Below are 18,675 nucleotides of genomic sequence, written 5' to 3'. Positions count from 1 at the left end.
CCTGGGGTGCTCTGTGGGATGGGGGGGACTGGGAGAAACCCATCGGTACGGGGGCAACACTCCCCCCCAGCTGGATCTGGGGGGGATGCCCAGGCTTTGATGCTTCAGCAGAGGAGAACCAGCTGCCCACCCCCAGGAAAAGATGGGAATGGCACCAGGTTGGTGGGAGATGGGGCACCCCCGGACCCCCCACCCCGCACCGCACTCACCGCCACTCGGCCCTGGGACTATACGAGCCCGTCGTAGAGGGAGAGCGCCTGCACGATGGAGGGGTCAGCCTTGGAGCCCTCCTGAAACTCCTGGAGCGTCAGCTTCCCGTCCGCGTTCTGCAAAACACTCCTGCTGCAGCACCACCTCGTCCCAGCGAGAGAGATGCCGAGCACCCCAGGACCAAGCACCCCGGGATCAAGCACCCCAGGGCCCCAGCAGCACCCACCCCATCCTGTGCATCCGCCCGGCTCCCCTCCATCACCACAGCCTCAGTTTCCCCATCAAGCCACCCATGCCTGCAGCCAGGACAGAGTGCCACGGAGGATGCAATGCCACCCCAGGGACCCTGAAATGGATACAGGGATCCCGGAGGGATGCGGGGGACTGCAGCGAGCCCAGCGACAGCTGAGACCTTGTATTGGCAGGAGGAGGGGGCACCTGCCAGGGTCAGGATGTGGAAAGGGGGCCCACAACTGCTTCCTAAATCCCTCAACCCCAGGGGAAAAAACACTCGAGCATCCTCACCTTGTCCATCATGGCGAAAATCCGATCCACCCTCTTCTCCGGCGTGTTCTCCTCCTCGGGAAGCTCCACCGTGTTTCCCTGCGGTGGCAGGATGGGACCCGGTCATGCACCCATTTGTGCCCTGCCTGGACCATGTCCCCAGGCGAGGACACACATTTTGACCCTGCCCCTCCCCACATCAGGACAGGGCACAGAGGGCCAGATTCAGACCCTGCCCTGGCCACAGTGGCCACAAATCCCACCAAAAAAGCCCAGGGAGGGAATCAGGGTTCTTTCAGCACCCTCCAGCCCAGCAGAGACCCCCAGGGGCTGCTTGCCCCATGCCCCCCCCACCCCGGCTGCTTACCACCATCTGATAAATCGCATCCACAATGTCCAGCATCTCATTCCTCGTGATGTACCCGTCGTTGTCCAAGTCATACAGCTTAAACGCCCCTGCAAGCCAGAGCAACGTCGAGGTGCTTGGGACCACGGCCCCCCCTGCCAGACAAGCACCCCATCACCGCCCCCCTGACACCCCCCAGTCTCTCGCCATGCTGGGGGCTGCAGGGCTGAGTCCCCCATGCGGGGAGCACTTACACCTCAGCTTCTCATCCAGCGTCCCCCGGGAGGTGACTGACAGCGCCTGGATGAACTCCGAAAACTCGATCCTGCCATCCTGGAGGGGGAAAGGAGGGGGTGAGGGTGCCGCTGCCACCCCCACCCTGCAAAGCCCTCCCTGCCCACGCGTGCCCTCGTAGGGGGCACATCCGAAAAGGCAACAGGGCAGGAGGAGCGACGCGCGTTTATTTCCAGCAGCGCGATCCAGGCGCTGGTGCCCAGCTCAACAGTAAGCATCCCTGCGGGAGTGAGTCTGGAGCGTGGCGGGCACCGCGCTGGTGGGCATTTGTCAGCGGCACTGAAACATCACGCTCCTCTTCTCTCGTTTGCCACTTCATCGCCTTTTCCCACGTGACTCTCATCGATTAAAACAAGCGCGGGGGCTCGGCCGTTACAGCTGTGCTGCTTCAATTTCACGCCCCAGGAAGCGCCGGAATATTTCGCTCCTCTGGCACCGTGCAGGCACGTTACTGAACCTGTCCCACCATTGCCACCAGCCCAGCCCTGACTCCCCAAGCCCATGCCCCTGGCTCGCAGACTTACCTTGTTCTCGTCGAAGACATTGAAAACAAAGGTGGCAAATTTGGTTGGGTCGCCGAAGGGGAAGAACTGCTTGTAGATCTTCTGAAAGCCGGCGGCATCGAGCTGCCCGCTGGGGCAGTCCTTGATAAAGCCCTTGTACCTGCAGAGGAAGGGGAGAGATGGGCACCAGGCGGGTCTCCCTGCCCCCTCAAGCCCTGCGGAGCTGGGACCGGGCTCTCCCCTGGCTGGGCTGGAGCAGGAAGGTCCCCAGGTGCTCCCTGTGTTGCTCCCATCGCCTGCCTGCAGCCTCCCAGCCCCGCGGGATGAGGTCCCTGTGGGCACCTCAGCAAGGGTGGCAGTGGGGAGAGTCCGGAGAAGAAGCGAGCAGCACCGGTAACACCAAGCGGTGCCCTCCGTCCTGCTCTGACCCGGCTGCGAGCCCAGAGGGGCAACCGAGTCACAACCACACTCGTGTCAAACACTGCCCAGGGCCTGGGAGGGCACACAGACCCGCTGCTCGGCCAGGGGCACTCGGCCCTGACGCTGCCACAGGCACAGCAGGACAGTGTCCACGTCCCTGCTCAGGCCTTCGGGCACACGCAGCATCCAAGCAAGAAGCTGCAAATGCAAAGCTTCACCCACGGGCCAGAGCTCCCCTTCCCCGCACCGCTGCGGCACGGCCCCGCTACGGCACGGCCCCGCTACAGCAGGTGCATCCGACTGGCTCTCCAGCACAGAAGTAGCTGGGAAAGCTCCCCTGGAGTGGCTGCAGCACCGCAGGGGAAGATCTTGCCATCGACAGCAACCCCACGGATGATTCGCAACCCACTGCTTGGCACCCACGTGCCGCAGCCGTGTCCTGGTGAAAACCAGCAGCGCGACAGCTCCGAGCACCCGGGGCAGCTGAGGCTCCGCAACGGCATTTTCTGCACCAGCCCAAGCGAAAGCTGCCCCGAGGAGCTGTGGGGCACAGCGGGGTTACTGCGTCCTCGGGGTGGCACAGCCGAAGGCATCTCCCAAAACCCATCGGCACCTAAACACCCCCAAAAAGCCCTTTGTCCCAGCCCCAGGATGGACCTGGGTGCTGCCAAGTGCCACCCGGAGGGTGCAGGGGAAGGGGCTCAATGGCTCCATGGGTGAAGGGACCACGCTATGACCACATGGAGACCACGCAGGGACCAGGCAGGGTGCGTGAGCATTATGCAACGCGTCGCCCAGATCTGTCAGGCGCCCGCTGCAGCGGGCCGAGGGCTGGAGGAGGAGTGGAAGGGGGTGGCGAGGTGGGAAACCAAAGTGCCGGTGACATCTTTTTCACGCTGCTGCAGCTATGACTCATCGTGGGGTGGGGGGAGAAGGATGAGAGAAAGAGATAAAGAAAGCAAACCTTGATGGGTGGGATAGGAAGATGAAAGGAAAGCGGTGGCTTTTCTAGGGCATCGCATTCGGTGGGATGCAGGGGATGGGATGAGAGCGTGCTGCTGGTGAGGCACCACAGCCTCGGCCCCTGCCAGCCTCTGTGGGACACACTGGGACAGCACTGGCCTCCGGCAGCCACCAGCTGCACAGTTCCCATGTCCCCAATACCCTCATCCACCGGTGTGGGAAGGGAGCAGGGGAGAGGGAGCAGGCACCATCCAACACAGGCAGCCAAGAGCAGCAGGAGCCGAACTCCGCTGCGCGCCATGCACAAGGTGTGCAGGAAAACCCCCTCTATTTTCTGGCCTCCCCTCTAGGAGCCAACACCTGCACCCCAAAACAGGCACACCCCCCTTGCTTTGCACGGCCAGGGGGGTTGCTGAGTGCCACCAGCTCCCACCCCATCGCCCACCAGCCCCGCGCCCCGGCAGCTCACCGCCACGCTGGACACTCACCACTGCTGCACCTCCTTCTCCGTAACTGCAGGAGAAAATGGGAGAAAAGAGAGAAAGAAAAGAAAAAGGAATTTAGTGTTTTGCAGTGACAGCTGACGCTTCGCACTTCACATAAGTGACTCCCCCGGGGAGGGGGGGGGGATGCCCCAGGGCTCCGCGCGCTGCTGTGTGTTACCCACACCAAGCGGCTGCCTTCCAGGCACAGCCCGGGAGCCCTCTGCCAGCCCGGGTGGTCGGTGGGGTCAGGGCTGCGGGCACTGGGGTCCCGCCAGCCCCAGAACTGAGGAGCCCAATGAGACGTTTTGCCAGGGGAGCGCAGCACCATCACTGCAAGATGGACTGTGCAGGAGCCATGCTGGTTCTTGCCTGGGGAGGATCCATCCCTGCCCTCCCTCCTCCCCACAGCCAAAACATCCCTGGAAACATCTGCCAAAACATCTGCCCAGAGGCAGCTCAGGGAAGGCACCCACCAGCCGCAACACCAACATGCTGAATACTGGCATGGGCACAGGCCCGGGGCTGGCATCCCCCAGGTACCCACTGCCTCTGAGCATCGTCAGAGATAAGATTTCATTTCTGATCGTCATTCCCTGAGAAACATCGTCAAACCCATCCCAGGGTCCCGGGAAGCTTTACTGGGCACCAGAGAAACACCAAAAACGTGACAAGCTAGGAAATGGTGAGCGTTGGCAACCCCGGGCGTCCCCAGCCCGGGGACAGCTGCTGAGTTCGCAAATGTCCTCAGCAGAGGAAAGGCTCCAATGGGATGCAGGATGCCAGGGAGCCCGACAGGGCGGGGGGCTGGCACCCATCCCCACGTGTCCTGCTGCCGGAGCAGCGCCCAGCCGGCACGCCAGTGGGGAGCCCGGTGCCAGCGGGTGGGCATGGGGGAGGAACGGCCTCATTAGTCATTTCTTTTGCATCGTGCACCTAAATAATAATAAAAAAGCAATAGGTCTGAAAGGCGCTGGGATAACGAGGCAGAGCGGAGATGTGCCAATGTGCAACCGGCTGATAAAAATACAGACCCAAGACACATCAACAGATGCCAATTACCTTGGATGGCAAATAAAAGAAAGCAATTTTCCATCAGAAAGATTTACAACGTGCCTGGCAGAAGGCGCAGACCGCAGAGGGCGAGGGCTGGCAGGCAGCAGAAGCGGGGCGGCCGGGAGGGCACGCGCTGGCCCCCACCCCGCAGCCAGCCAGGCGCTGGCTCCTGTGTCCCCATGGGCAGGAACGGCTGTGCCCGAGGCTGTCCCCATGGATACGGGGGTCCCTCCATCCCAGCTTGGGGATCGCTGGAGGGACAGAGCCTGTGAACCTCCTGGGAAGGGGTTGGCACAGGGCAGAGGGGTTGGCAGCCTCTCCTCCCACCTCGCTGGGGAGGCGGCAAAAGGCTGCAGTAGCCGGCAAAGGGCCACGCCAGCAGCACAGGGACCAGTGCGGTGGGAGGGCAGCAGCACTCACCGTGCCACCACAGGGTGTCTGGACGGCAGCACCCAGAGATGGAGAGGGGAGGTGGGTGCAGGGACGTTTGGCACCTGGACTGAAGGACACTGAGGGCTTTGGCCACGCCACAGGAGAGATTTGGAGGGTTGTCTTGGCAGGGTTGTCTGGCAGGAGGAGAGCACAGAGCGGAAAGGACAGAGGTCTTCTGGCAGGAGGGAGCCAGGAAGGACACGCTGCATCCAGTAGCTGAGATGGTGTGGGCAAAACCAAGGGTCGTGCCAGTCCCGAAGGATTCCCCATCCACCAAAAAAGGGCTGCGCGGAACATCCTTCCAAAAGCGAGATCCCGAGCAACGTCTCTAACAGAAACAGCTTCTCCGCACGTGTTCCCCACAAGCATCACAACACCAGCCCGAACCCGACCCTGAGGATGCCGGGGACGCCCCAGGCACCCGCTCTGCAGCCTCGACCCCCTGCAGGCACGGATGGAGGTGGGTGGGAGGAGGAGGAGGATGAGGATGGTGAGCAGCAAGGCAGGACTCCACGCAGCCCTCAGGGCAGGCAAAAGGGGCACCAGGAGCTGCCCGGGGCTGCAGTCAGGGCTCAGCTCAGCCCCTCCAGGCACATCGCCTTCTGCTCCCTCTCTCGTTGGGTTGTTGCCCCCAACGTGCTATTTCAGGCCCGGGAGCTGCCTTTCAACTCCAGCAGGAAACAATTAAGAAATTTGGGCTTTTTTTAGTACAGGAGAAACGCTGGTAACAGCACGCTGGGGCGGGAGAGGAGGGATGGAGCCAGCTCCCTTCGTGCCCACAGGAAGGATGCATGATGCTCCTGGGAGAGGCTTTTCCAATGGAGAGGACCATTCAGGTGCCAGCCCAAAAACTGGCACAGAGATCTTGAGATGGGATTTGTTAATGAGAATCCCTGGAACTCGGCTGCACAAAGCCCCATCCCTCCTCTGGCATGGTGCCCTTCCTCCTGCCCCGGCTGCGAGGGGAACCTGCGGGGTTTGTCCTGGGGTGGGAATGCAGCCCCATCTCCCAGCCCTTGGGAAACCACCCGCCCCTGGGTGCATCCCTCCGGTACCACCAAATCCTCCTTGTCCGTGGGGCAGAGCGTGCCCAGGGCAGGGATCACCACGGTCCCGAGCTCAGCATCACTGCGGCCAGGCAAGCTGGGGCTGAGCGGGGACCTGCCTCCCCGTACGGATCCGAGACAGATGATGACATGGGGCTGTCACTTCCCAGCTGCTCCACCCTGGTTGGGTGTCCGCACGCAGAGTGGCACTGACTAGGGATTGTAATGCCCGTTCCTGCAGCAGGGAAGCCTTGGGGCCACGCCACTCTCCCAGCCGGGCTGAGCCACACATCCTGGGGTTGCGGACAAGGGACACACGCAGGGGCAGGACTGTCCCTCCACTCCCCCTGATCCATGCTCTGCAGCTCCCCGGTGTGCAGAGCCCAGTTGAGCTCACAGAAAGAACTGGTGCAGCAGCAGCTGCTGCATTTCCCTCCCCCGGCATTGATTACGGCATGATGCTGAGCCGATGCGAATCAATTTGCAGCGATATAAACCTCAGCCAGGTTTGACCCGAGCGCTCAAGGACGAGGGGAAGACCTGCAGCAGCCCCATTGCAGCATCCCACCGGAGCAGAACCGGCTCCGGCTCCCTCACCGTGCCCTGGCCGAGCTGCGGCTGGGCTCAGCTGCCGTGCCATGCTCCCCAGGGACCACCGCTCCCGCAGCCGCCGTGGGTACAGCTATAAATAGCGCACGTAGCAGCTTGTAAGAGGATGCAGCGTGCCCCGGGATCCTTGGGGATGAAAGGCACTAAATAAAGGCAGGATATTAGCATTTGTTATCAACCGCAACGCTGGAAGAGGCATCGCCGAGCCGGGAGCCCCGGCTACGCGCCGCAGCCGCCCTCCCGTACGTACAACGCCGCATGGCAGCTCGTGCCAGCAGCATCTTTGTTTCCGCTGCACTTAGTGAAGCATGGGGAGATGCCGAGCGCGAGGCTGGCACTGCGGGCAGGGGCAGGGGCAGGACAGGCAGTCACCCCAGAGTGGCACAGGAGCTGCCCCACGCTGCCCCGTCGCAGCACTGGTTGGTCCATCCCCACTCCCATCTCAGCTGGGAAGAGGGTTTTGGCCACACATTTCATGCAGCGCAGAGGGGCAGAGACCACCCCGTGGGGCTGCATGGCAAACAGCCCCCAGCCCCCTTCTCCCAGCCACCGGTACCCAAAATCCCCCAACCCTCCCACCTTTCCATCGATCCCAATGGCACAGGCGAGGACTGACAGCTCCGTCACCACCCGCCCTCCGTGTGCCCCCTCTCTTCCCACCACCCAGCTGCCGCTGCAGCAAGACCCAGCTCCGGTTAATCAGTGCTCAAGCCTGTTAATTTGTGTTTGCCAGGCAGCGAGGAGAGGAGGGACTGCAGATCCCCAGCCATCATCCTGCCCGTCGCTCACTGGACCGCGGCGGGGACAGGGAGGCAGTGAGGAGAGCAGGAGAGGTGGCCGGATTCAGAACGGTTTGAGAACCCTTGGCCATGATGGGATGCACGCAGTGACATGATGCTCCAGCCCCACGAGGGTCTTTTTTCTGTGCTGCTGTCCCATCCCACAGCCATCCCCTCCCCTGCCTGTGCAGGGGCAGTGCTCAGTCACAGCTGCAGGGCCAGATCCTGAGTGGGAGCAGGAATGCTCAGCCTGGCCCCCGTGGGCTCCCAAAGGCTTGGCAAGCGCCATCCCGGCACAGTAGCCAGTGGCGAGTCTCCACCGAGCCCTGGCACGTCCCTCCTCGCTCCAGCCGCTACGACAGCACCTCGATCCCGTGGAGCCATGGGCACTGCTGCCTTATCAGGAAACCAGGGTTAATTATTTCCAGGCACAGAGCGGTTCCCCAGCCACCGCAGGGCACTGCCTGCACCACCGTCGGCACCACCGTGCACCCACGGGTGACTGGTCCAGCGTCACCCGCCGAGGCGTGGCGGTGTTGATCCTGCAGCATTTATTTCCCTCAGGGACTCGCCTCGGCTCCTTCCCGGGGTCCCCCCAGGTCCCCACACATCCCGGTGCCGGGGACCCAGCACATTGCCCCGCGCTGGGCTCCCCTCTGGGTTTGGGGCTGCCTAAACCTGCTGCGGGTGCTCGGCGCAGCATCTGGACAAGGGCACCCACCGTGTGCAGGGTGGGTGCTCCCGCATCAGCAAAGTGGGTGCTCAGGCGTGAACTGATGGGGCACTCATGCACGCACTAATGGGGCACCCATGCCTGAGCTAGATGGGCACTCATGCAAAAATAAATCGGGTGATCATGCATGGACTAATTGGGCACTCGTGCATAAATTATTTGGGTGCTTCCAGGTGAACTAATTGGGTGCTCATGCATGATATCATCGGGCACTCATGCATGAACTACCTGGGTGCTCAGGCATGAACCAAAGGGGTGTTCATGCATGAACCAGCTGGGTGCTCATGCATAAATTTTTTGGGCACTCATTAATTTACTGGGCGCTCATGCACAGACTCATTGAGCACTCACGAGCACATTCACTGGGCACTCCTGCATGAATAATCAGGCACTCATGTGTAAATTAGTGTAATTAGTAGAAAACACACTTGTGCATGGACTAATCTGGCACTCAGGTGTGAAGGGATCAGGCGCTCATGCATAAATTAATTGGACACTCAGGCATGAACTGATGCACCAATTAATCGGACACCCATGCACCAACTAACAGGGTGCTCATGCACGGACCAGTCTGCGATCCAGTGCGAATTAACTGGGCACCCATGCATAAATCAACCAGGCTCATATGTAAATTAATTATGTGCTCATGTGTGTATTAATTGGGTGCTCATGCATGAACTTATTGGGTGCTGATGCAGAAATGACCGGGGTGCCGATGCACGAGGTGACCGACCCCTCACGCATAAAATATGATGGTGCTCCAGGGTGACGCCTGCAATTTATGTCCAATATACTCGGCCCCTCACCTCTGCAAAACACATATTTAAGAATCGTCTGCACATGAATCTGTTATAAACTCCTCTTCCAACATCATCACAACGTTAACATTCATTCATTATGAACTCCCGGCCCCCTCCCCACTCCGCATGCGATGGGACTCAGCAGTGTGTCCATGTGCTCTCCCCGATTCCACTCCTTGTTCCCAGTACCCCGATTCGGGGGTCAGCATCACAGCCTGGACAAACACTCACCCCTGAATCAGCCCATGGTCCCCCCAGAGCAACCGCAGGGCTTGAGCGCAGCAGCCTGAACGCGTGCTCGGGGCAGACTTCACACCTCGCTCCAGTCCCACCAGCTGGCACAGACGGCCTCGGCCCCGGTGCGGCAGAGCGGGTTACCCGGGGTAACTGCCAAACTGCATCCTAATCTCAATAGTTATCACCAATTTCAGGCCACATCCTACAAGACACGTAGCCAAGAAGGTGGCAGCAGCTCAAGCAGCTGGAGGTACCAACATGAGCTGTGGGGCTTCATCCAGCCCCCGAGCGGGCAGTGTCCTTATGGCGCAGCGCGGCCGTGAGGAGAGGGAGGGAGGATGCTCCATGGGCAGCACCCACCGCCTGCCAGGGCTGCCCAGGATGTTCCCCAGGCTGTTGGGTGGCTTTGTGCAGGCAGGGTGGGGGGAAGCCCCCACTGGCCCCGGGGACAGCTGGAGTGTGGGTGTGAGACTCCCCAGCAACGCGCTCCCTGGCTCCGGCACCAAACCCCAGCACAGAGCCCAGCGCCGGCAGGAGCCGCACTGCAGGGCGGGGGGAAGGGGTGAAAACACCCCCCAGGCTGCCGTGGGCTCAGTCCACCCCCAGAACCATCCGTCACCCCGTCTTGGGGCACCTTGGAGCTCAGCCAGGTCCCCATTCGATGACGCAACTTTTTAAGACACGCCGCATGTCAGCACTTTGGAAATTTGGGTTGTTTGGCCCTGAAAACTTGGTCTTGTTAAAATTCAGGTTTAAATATGTAATGAATGTCCTGGTTAATCGTGACGGACCACACCATCCTCCTGCCCTCCATCAGGGCTACTGGACCACCCCGGGGCTGAGGTTTGCTCCCGTGCCTCAGCCGGCGCAGGGCTGGCTTGGAGGAAGCAGCATTAAAACACGACCCTGGCAAAACCTGGCCCAGCCCCCGCGCAACAACCGCGGCAAGAGCCTGCCCGGTGACGTTTTCTTTTGCTCCCGGAGACAGCCCAAACCACCATGCCCTCATCTCAGCCCTGTGCACCCCGCAGCGCCCAGTCCCCGCTCCCGGCCGTGTCGCCCACGCGCTGGGGGTGTCCCTGTGGGTACCCGTCCTCACAGCATCCCACCGCAAAGGGAGGTCGGAGCAGCCCCGCCACGCGGCACCGCCGCAGCCGGAGCTGCCTGTCGGAGCGGGACATCCCTGTCCCAGCTTGCCCATCTCCCCACTCACTTGCCCAACTTGGCTTCTCTCGCCATCAGACACAGACATCACCAGCATCACGGCGGGTTCGGGAGCCTCCGAGACATTCGGAGCACAAGCCCGATGCTGTTGGTGCCGTTTGTCACCGCCGAGGCAGGACGTGATATGCCGAGAGAACCGCGTGTACGTTTGGCTCTCTCCTTGCCGGCGGTTGCCATTAGTGGTCTGTCTCGCTCCCAGACTGGATAAACAGGCCCACGAGCAGCTCGGTTCTCATCTGCCCCGGGGCTGGTACCGACAGCAAAGCCAATATGCAGTTAAAATCCTTTCTAGACTTTATTAAATATTTAAGGGCCCGACATCAGCCTTTGGAAATTGGGTTCAGGGGAGAAGCAGCAGTCGCTCTTTGCAGCAAAGGCAGCAGAGGAAGGGCAAAGGACTGCGCCTTCGTTTGGGAATTAATGAATCAGAATGAAACACACTCCCAGCAGGAGGTGGTGGCTGCAGCAGGTCTATCCTGGGCTGCATTTAATCCCAGCTTCCCCACGAGCCGATGCAGTGATGCCCCACGGCAGGGCAGAGCGTCCCCAGCGCTGCCGGGAGCAGGGATGGAGCAGCCCCCAACCCTGGCTGTGCAGGGGGCAGCTGCGTTGTGCCCCCCTGTTCAATCCTCCCCTTGGCTACAGGGATTTCGGCAGGGCCTGGGGCTCCCTGGTGCTGTCCCCAATCCATGGAGCAATTCCTGCCCCGGGCAGAGGAGAAAACTCCCCTCCGGACCCAGCGAAGGCAGGGGAAAGGGACCCTGGAGCCAAGGGGAGGTCAGGGATGCCACAGGGCAAAGCCCGCCTGCAGCAGGGCCACCTCTGTCCCCTGCCCCACTCGCCCGCAGGGACGGGGCTGCGCCGAGGGCTGTCGAAGCAGAGGGTGCTGGGGGCACCTAATACCCACTCCTCATGTGGAGCCACATACACCCAGAGCATCTCCATGGGGTCTGGCCATTGCTCAGAAGACACTGAAGAAACACGGGTGGATGAAGCACAGGGAGCCCTCCTTCCCTCTAGAAACCAAAAACTCATCTTGAAGGGAGAACAACGTGCAGGAGGGATGGGGAATGAGTGGTGATGGGAGTGATGCACACCACGACCGGGCTGAGCACCCCTGCCCCCAGAGACCCCCACCCTTAGGCAGGCAGGGCACGCACCCTCGCTCCCTTTCCCATACAGCTCCCTGGCAGACCCAGGAGGACCAGGAGGGGAGGGAGGAACAAAGTGACCCCAGAAATGTCATCCCGATAAGGGAGCAAGTGCATCCGCGGGCTCCTCCTTGAAGCAGCCACTTCCTTTGATGCCTTCAGAGCTTCTTGTTTCACAACCTTAATTATAGCGGCAGCAGCAAAGGTCAGGAAAGTGGTTAAGCAGATCCATTAACATGTCAGGGGATAAATGAAATGTGATTCTTCTGATGCCGGAGCAGCAGCCGGCAGCGGCGTGAGCACAGCGGGCAGAGACGGCCGCTCCACTCTGCCACAGAGGGAGCCCAAGGGGCCCTCTGTCACGTCTGCCCCCCTCGCCCTATCCACCCAGCATGGCAAACACCTCCTGGGGACCACAGGGACATCCCAAAAGTTGCTTCGCTTGCATCTGCGAAGCGTCAGGTCCACGCACACATGGGATACTCAGACATGAGATTCCCTGGGAGCAGGTTGGAGTTTCACAAGTGAAAGGGCTGGAGATGCCTCCAGACCACCACAGCCCCCCAGAGCCACCACATCAGGTCCCCGTCAAGCTCTTGGTGAACCTGCACCACAGCTGCTGCCTTCACAGCTCTGGGTTACACGTGGCTGCAGCAAAAACAGGCACAAAACTGAAGCCAGTCCCTGGGCATCCCTCTGGCACCCACCATCCTCCTCAGGGCCTCCTGGCTGGCATGGGATGGCAGCTCCACTCTGCCTCCCTCTCCCCAGCATATTCCCAGGGTGCTGGGGCAGGTGCTCTCGACCTCCCCACAAAACTTCCCTTTCGGGCTCCTACAAATCCTATTACAGGCTGAGAGTGCTCGGAGCAGGCTCACTCTCCCACCGGGTCAACCAGCTTCACACATCGGGCACACACCCACCACGGCACCCCAGTGCCCCATTCAACCCCCTCGGCTCCCAGGAGCAGGTCCCACGGGGCTCCCTCCCTGGAGTGGGATCCTGCCCACCGGCGCTGTGCCCACGGCTGTGCCGGCAGCCCCATGGTGGTTGCTTGTGGGGCCGAGCGGAGCCTGGGGCTTCAGGGCTGGTGCTGCGGAGGCCAGTGCGGGCAGCTGCCGGACACGGGGTTTCAGCTTCGGGGTTCCGTGCTTTTAGGTATTCCACCCATCGTTTGCCGCAGAGGGATAGCAGGTGCATAACCACCTGGGCAGCTCACCCTGCTTCCCAGCGGATGAGCAACAGGAGGGATTTCAACATGAACCAACCTGGCAGAGAAACCCAGCACACGGGGCCAAACATTTCCGAGGCTAAAAATAAACCCACAGTGAGGAGCCACCAAGGTCCCTTCTCTGCTCCTCCGGTCCCTCTGCTCCTGCCCACCGCCCCGCCGGCACGTTTTCCCGGCACCGGGCTGGCACAATGGAGCAAAGCCCCAACCTGGTGCCCCCAGGGAGGAACCAACCCCTTTTCCTGGCTGAAAACTGCTGCAATTAGAGAATTTTCTTTCCTTTCCCGCAGAATTCAACACGCCACCACATACCCCCGTAACTACAAATCGATATGTTTGTAGTTTGCTCTTAAACTAATGCCCATTAATTCAATGCATTACCGTCGAGCAACAGAGCCAATTTTGCAGCTTATTGTAAAAGAGCAGAAAATGATGATGCCAGAGTGAGTTTAAAATCCACAAAATAGATCACAGTGGGTGGGATGCAGTGCTTGGGAAAAGAGCATCTCTCTCTCCCCGCACCCACTCCACAACCTGGGCCTCCCTGTGCTGCGGGCGTCATTTTGGCACCCTCGCCGCAGCTCCCACACCCTCCCCGGAGCCTCGCCGTGGCCTCCGGAGTGCCGGGACCACCATCCCGACCCCTCGCCCGGTCCCGCTGCACCTACATGGCTCTCAGTGTGCCCGGTTGCACGGCTATTGCAGCTGGCGTTAAAAAAATACACTTTTAGTAGTTCTGGACACGGGAAATAGCTATGAAAAGTGAACCCTGAAATCCAACCCACCCCAAAATAACTAAAACCCCCAGTTTTTCTGAAACGACCTCAAATTTCTAAGCCTGTTTGGTGATTTCACGAGTTGCCAGTGCTGTGGCTGGGCTGGCCCTGCTGCAAGCAGGGATGCTCGGCACCGCGTTTCTCTCCCAATTTCTCTCCCAGGAGCCCACGTCGAGCGGTTTCCACCTGCAGCCGCACACGTGTGCTTCACCCAACTTCGTACAAGCTGCAGGGAGCAGCGACACCCCAGGACCTTCAAAAACCTCCAGCTTAGCAGAACCCTTCGACTGCGGCCCCGCAAGGCTCTTAAGCACAATCCCAAATCCCACGGCGGTCCTGAGCCGCAAGCACCGGGCCCAAGTTAAGCCCGGGCTTAAATCCCCGCCTAAGAGGGGCCGGCAGACGCGAGCCAGGGAGAACGGTGGTTCCTTTGAGTCCCAGGTGTTATCACCACCTGGGACAAAACACACAGCGGCCAAAACTCTGAGCTACCTCAAGGAGGCATCGGGAAGATTAATAAATTAATGATTATAAAGCACTGTAAGAGCTTTTGGATGAAAGGCTCTATGGAAGTACAAAGAATTACATAATTTATTATTCATTATTATTATCACTCAGCGTTGGCTTCTCCTACATGATCCTATATGGCACCAGCCTGGCCTCTGAGGAAGGTTAAACCCTTGCCCTGCAGTCGGGCTCTCCCCGCCAGTGCCTGGCAGATGGGTGAGCTTGGCACCATCAGGTATTCCTGGGCACTCGGGTGCCTGGAGATGCTGAAAGGCACACGGTGATGGGTCCAAATCAACAGGACTTGAGCAGCCGGCACTTCAAAGAAGCCCTTGGGTGTCCTTCTACGCCTTTAGGTGTCCAAGTACCATTAAAATCTGGCCCCCGGCACCGTCAGTCAGAAGCGGTGCGGGGAGAGGAGCCAAGAGACGAGGCTTCCAGGCTCCTGCCCTTCCGCGCCCAGTTCCCAGCAGGACCCAGGACAACCTGCTCTGAATACTCACAGTAAAATAATAATTGCGTCTCATGGAGGCCGCTGATGGCAACCCCGCGCGACCACCATGCCCACGACTGCCCTGGCATGTGAGCGGCCCCACACTCCTCTCCCAGCTGCTCCCACCACCTGCTTGCCCCAAGATTGCTGCTGCCGAGGCACAGCCAAAGAAATACCAAAACCAGGAGATGGAGAGACGAGAAGGGACAGTGGCCGGGGGACGCAAGAAGCCAGCGAGCATTGGAAGAGCACCAAGGGGACATGGCATGGGCTGTGGGTCCTCTGTAGTCCAAAGATGTGATAAATGGCAGCAAAGCCATGCGGGGCACGGAGAGGGAGTGAAGTCTCCCCATCCCACCCTGATCCCGCAGAACCAAAAAGGGGCTTTTAGTTATTTGCTTCGTTTTGTTTGAAAATGGCACAAATGGAAAATGATGCAATGGAAGGAAATCCCATCGCAGGAGAAACCATTCATGTACTGTAGCCACGGCTCATGCTGACACGAGAACCATTCCCAGACAAAACTGGGTCCCCATCATTAGCTACTGGTTATGGGCTCCCAGAAACATCTGCCCAGATGTGCTGTAACAAGAGTGGCACCACGCACAAGGCAGACCCTGCACCCACTCCGTAATGTGGCAGCCAGCATGGGAGAACGGCACCGTGCACCGGGGATGCTCCTCGAAGGATGATCATTCCCGGTCTGCCAGAAAGGTGCCCAAACACCACAGGGCTGTGGGGTAAAACCTCGCCCAAGCAGACCGCCAGAAATTGTTGAGTACACCATGGATTTGTGGGTACGACTACCCCTGCTCAAGCTGGTCCACTACCCACAGCACAGGGGTCTGGATCGGTCCCTCCCACTGTACTCGGTGCAGCCCTGTGCTCCTGCCTGCATTTCCACTGCCTGGATTCCCCGAAACGCAGAAAGAAATTAATATATTTCCCATCTCCCAGGGTCTGGAGACAAATCAGAGGCTCCCGGCCGCGCCTGGAAGGGCCCTGTGAAGCGCTTCACCAGACAAGGGAACGCGCACTCGCCTTGACAGCTGCAGAAAAGGGGCAGAAACACTCAGCAGAAGTAATTAATCCCTGAGACAAGACGTGGAACGAGCAGAGACCAACAAACAGAGCCTGGTATTAGCGACGGCTCTCCCTGACAGGCACTGCACCGTCGGCCGCGCACTGCCAGGGCACATTGGGATGCTGCACCGGGCTCCAGTCGCGCAAAGGGCCACATGCTGCCCGTGGCACAGCTGCCCGGGTGCTGCTGCCTCACCTGCATGGGCACACAAGTCTGGTGCACCTCGAAAAAGAGGGGGTGAGAGGCAGGGAGCAGGCAGACAAAACGCCAGGTAGGTTGGGAACTCATCAAAGGAGCAATCAGAGGACAGGAGTCTTTTTTAGAGACAGTGCAGTGGAAAGCAGAGGGAATCCGAGAGAGAGAAGCAGAAAGTTGGGAATAAAGCGATTCAAAAAGCAAGGACCCTCAGCTGGCCACATCCAGCAAAAGAGACATCCCCCTGCCCGCAGATGACAGTTTCACCAGCACTGTGTTTGTTTGGCATCGGCACTTGGTAAGACACGGGGCATCGCTGCCTGTGTGCCCCGTCATCAGCCCCACTGGGGTGGGCACCTTCACCGTGCAGAGCGGAGCCACCCCGGGGGTGCAGAAAGCCCAGCACACAGATCACCAGCAGACGAGGCTGCGCCGAGGCTGGCTCTTCCCAGATCCCTCTCCGTCAGCGATCGGATCATCGCGGCGGCTGCAAACCGAGCGGGCTATTGCAGTACGGCGATAACCGTACCTGGCCCAGCGCAGCTGTACCTGCCGTGGGGCACGGCTGCAGCGAGGACACCAAAACCCAGGGCTCAGCTCCAGCTCCAGCCGGGGTCTGTGCCCAGCCGGCACTGCTCACATTCTCGCTGTTTCTTCTCCCCAGAACACTTCGAGGAAGCTCAGCCGGGGTACCCCAGCCTCTCCCACCACGGCTCACAGCTTGGCTATGTGGACATGCGACCCACAACCTGCCCTCCTCCTGCCCGCTGCCGGCTGTGCCACGACAAGAGAGCAACCCCGCGTGTAGGGTTGTGCAATGCACCAGTATCGCCTCTTCTCCATATGGGAGAACTTGCTGCATCCTAATCTATTGCCTTTTTGGGTAAGCGCTGCTGTGGGACTGCAGCAATGACAGCGGGGAGAACTCGCGGGTCTGCTACACCTTACGGGAACATCTCTGACCTGCAAGTGAAGAGGCAAACTTGAACCACCAAAGCCTTTGTTTCCTTTGTGCATCCTTCCAAAAAAAAAAAAAAAACGATTTTGCTAAAACTGGACAGCTCTCGCGCTAGCCGCGTTAATAAGATTACAGCGGAGGTTCAGACGGGAAAGCCACTCACTTAGAAAATCAGGTTATTAAACTGATACTGAGACACTCATAGAAAAAATACCCAACTCTCCAGTATCAGGCTCTTCTCTCCACTTCAGAGGATAATAACAAAGGAAACCCCTCCAACTAATGCACCCCAAACTTCGAAACCCACCCAGGCGGTTTGGCTCCCTGTTTAAGGAGAAGCTGCCTGGCTCCAGGGAAGCGGCGAGGGGAGGACAACCACCACGGCCGGTGTCTGGGTACCCGCCTGGCAGCCAGATCCCGGGGCCAGGCAGCCCCGGGAGAAAGGATGCTCGGAGCAGGGGCAGGAGCGGGGGGGATCAGGAAAAAGACGGTGCATCGCTCCGGGGGGGCACAGCGAGCGGGCAGGATGCGGCCCTTGTCCCACGGCTACTGAAGGCTTAGAAATAGGCCACGGAGAATTGTTTTTACAAGAAAACAGCCCGTTTCTCTGGCTCCCTACCCCTCTCCCTTGTCTCCGCTGCCTTGTGGGTTTGTTTTTTTATCCTCTCAGGCTAATCTCGGAATTCTTGCAACAAAGCCCGGCCGAGCCTGCGCCCTGCCCCGGAGCACGGCCCCGGCCGCGCCGATGCCCGGAGGAATCACGGCCGCTCGCCGCCACAGCCGCGGGGACGAGCCGGCGCGGAGGAGGCCGGCGCCGGCACCGCGTCTCCGGGCTGCCCGCGGCCCCGGCAACCCCTCCCATCGCCTCCCCCGGCCCCCGGGGCCGCCCCGGCAGCATCGCCCCCCCGCCCCGTGCACTCACAGTACGTTTTCCTGGTCAGCTCCTCCACAACTTCAGGCTTCAACTTGCTGTTGGATTTCCCCATGGTGGCCGGCAGCCCCGGCAGAGCGCGCAGCGCCGGCTCGCCCGCCGCCTCCGGGCCTCACTGCGGGGGCATGGAGGGACGGGGGGGGCCGCGGTGCCTCGGTGGCAGCTCCCGGCCGGGCTACATCCCGCGGAGGGGACGGGCAGCGCCGCGCAGCAAAGCCGGGGGGGTAGGGGGGGGGTGGGGGGGTGTCTTTGTTGCCGGGGCTCGGCCGCAAAGCCGAGCGGCGCGGCGCTGCGGGGCCGCCCTGCGTGTGCCCGCGTGTGCCCGTGTGCCCGCGTGTGTGCCCGTGTGCGTGTCCCTGGTTACACGCACCCTCCCCGCCCTCCGCCGCCGGGCGCGGAGCGGCCGCGGCCGCGCTGCGGGGGCGCGCGCGGAGCGTTCGCCCCGCCCCGCGCTGCGGGATGAAGAGGGGCGGGGGGGCGGGGGGGGGGGGTTGGGGGGAGGAAGGGCTCCGGCACGGCCCCGCCGCCCCAAACGGCGGAGGCCCCGGGCACGGGGGGGGATGGCAGACCGGCCTCCCCATGGGGATACCCTCTTCCCACCCCACCCCCCCCCGCCCCCGCGCCGCTCCGCAGGGATCAGCGGGGAAAATCCGGAGCAAAATGTCGGTAGGCGGAAAGCGGGGCGATGCTCAGCTGGAGTCCTGCCAAACC

The 18,675-nt window shown here is 60.8% G+C and overlaps 1 protein-coding gene across 1 annotated transcript; it reads right to left on the bottom strand.

Moving 5' to 3' along the window:
* Positions 1 to 227: 227 nt before the first annotated feature.
* Positions 228 to 18,019, bottom strand: NCS1 (neuronal calcium sensor 1). Its single transcript, XM_086625003.1, has 7 exons — positions 17,956 to 18,019; positions 3,729 to 3,753; positions 1,879 to 2,017; positions 1,315 to 1,393; positions 1,082 to 1,170; positions 736 to 813; positions 228 to 326 (listed from the first exon to the last, which is right to left on the bottom strand). Exons 1-7 carry the CDS (start codon positions 18,017 to 18,019, stop codon positions 228 to 230), a joined length of 573 nt encoding a protein of 190 aa, XP_086481129.1.
* Between the last annotated feature and the right edge of the window lie 656 nt (positions 18,020 to 18,675).

The sequence above is a fragment of the Tauraco erythrolophus genome, chromosome 22, assembly GCF_009769465.1.
Source record: "Tauraco erythrolophus isolate bTauEry1 chromosome 22, bTauEry1.pri, whole genome shotgun sequence".
NCBI lineage: Eukaryota > Metazoa > Chordata > Aves > Musophagiformes > Musophagidae > Tauraco > Tauraco erythrolophus.
Note: the sequence above shows the minus strand (reverse complement) of the source record. Positions and strands in the feature narration are given on the sequence as shown.

Coding starts and splice junctions, on each gene's coding strand:
- NCS1 (XM_086625003.1), bottom strand. CDS start 18,019: ATGGGGAAATCCAACAGCAAGTTGAAGCCTGAAGTTGTGGAGGAGCTG. Junction 3,754..17,955: donor GCTGACCAGGAAAACGTACT/GTGAGTGCACGG, acceptor TTTCTCCTGCAG/TTACGGAGAAGGAGGTGCAG. Junction 1,394..1,878: donor ATGTCTTCGACGAGAACAAG/GTAAGTCTGCGA, acceptor TTCCCCCTCCAG/GATGGCAGGATCGAGTTTTC.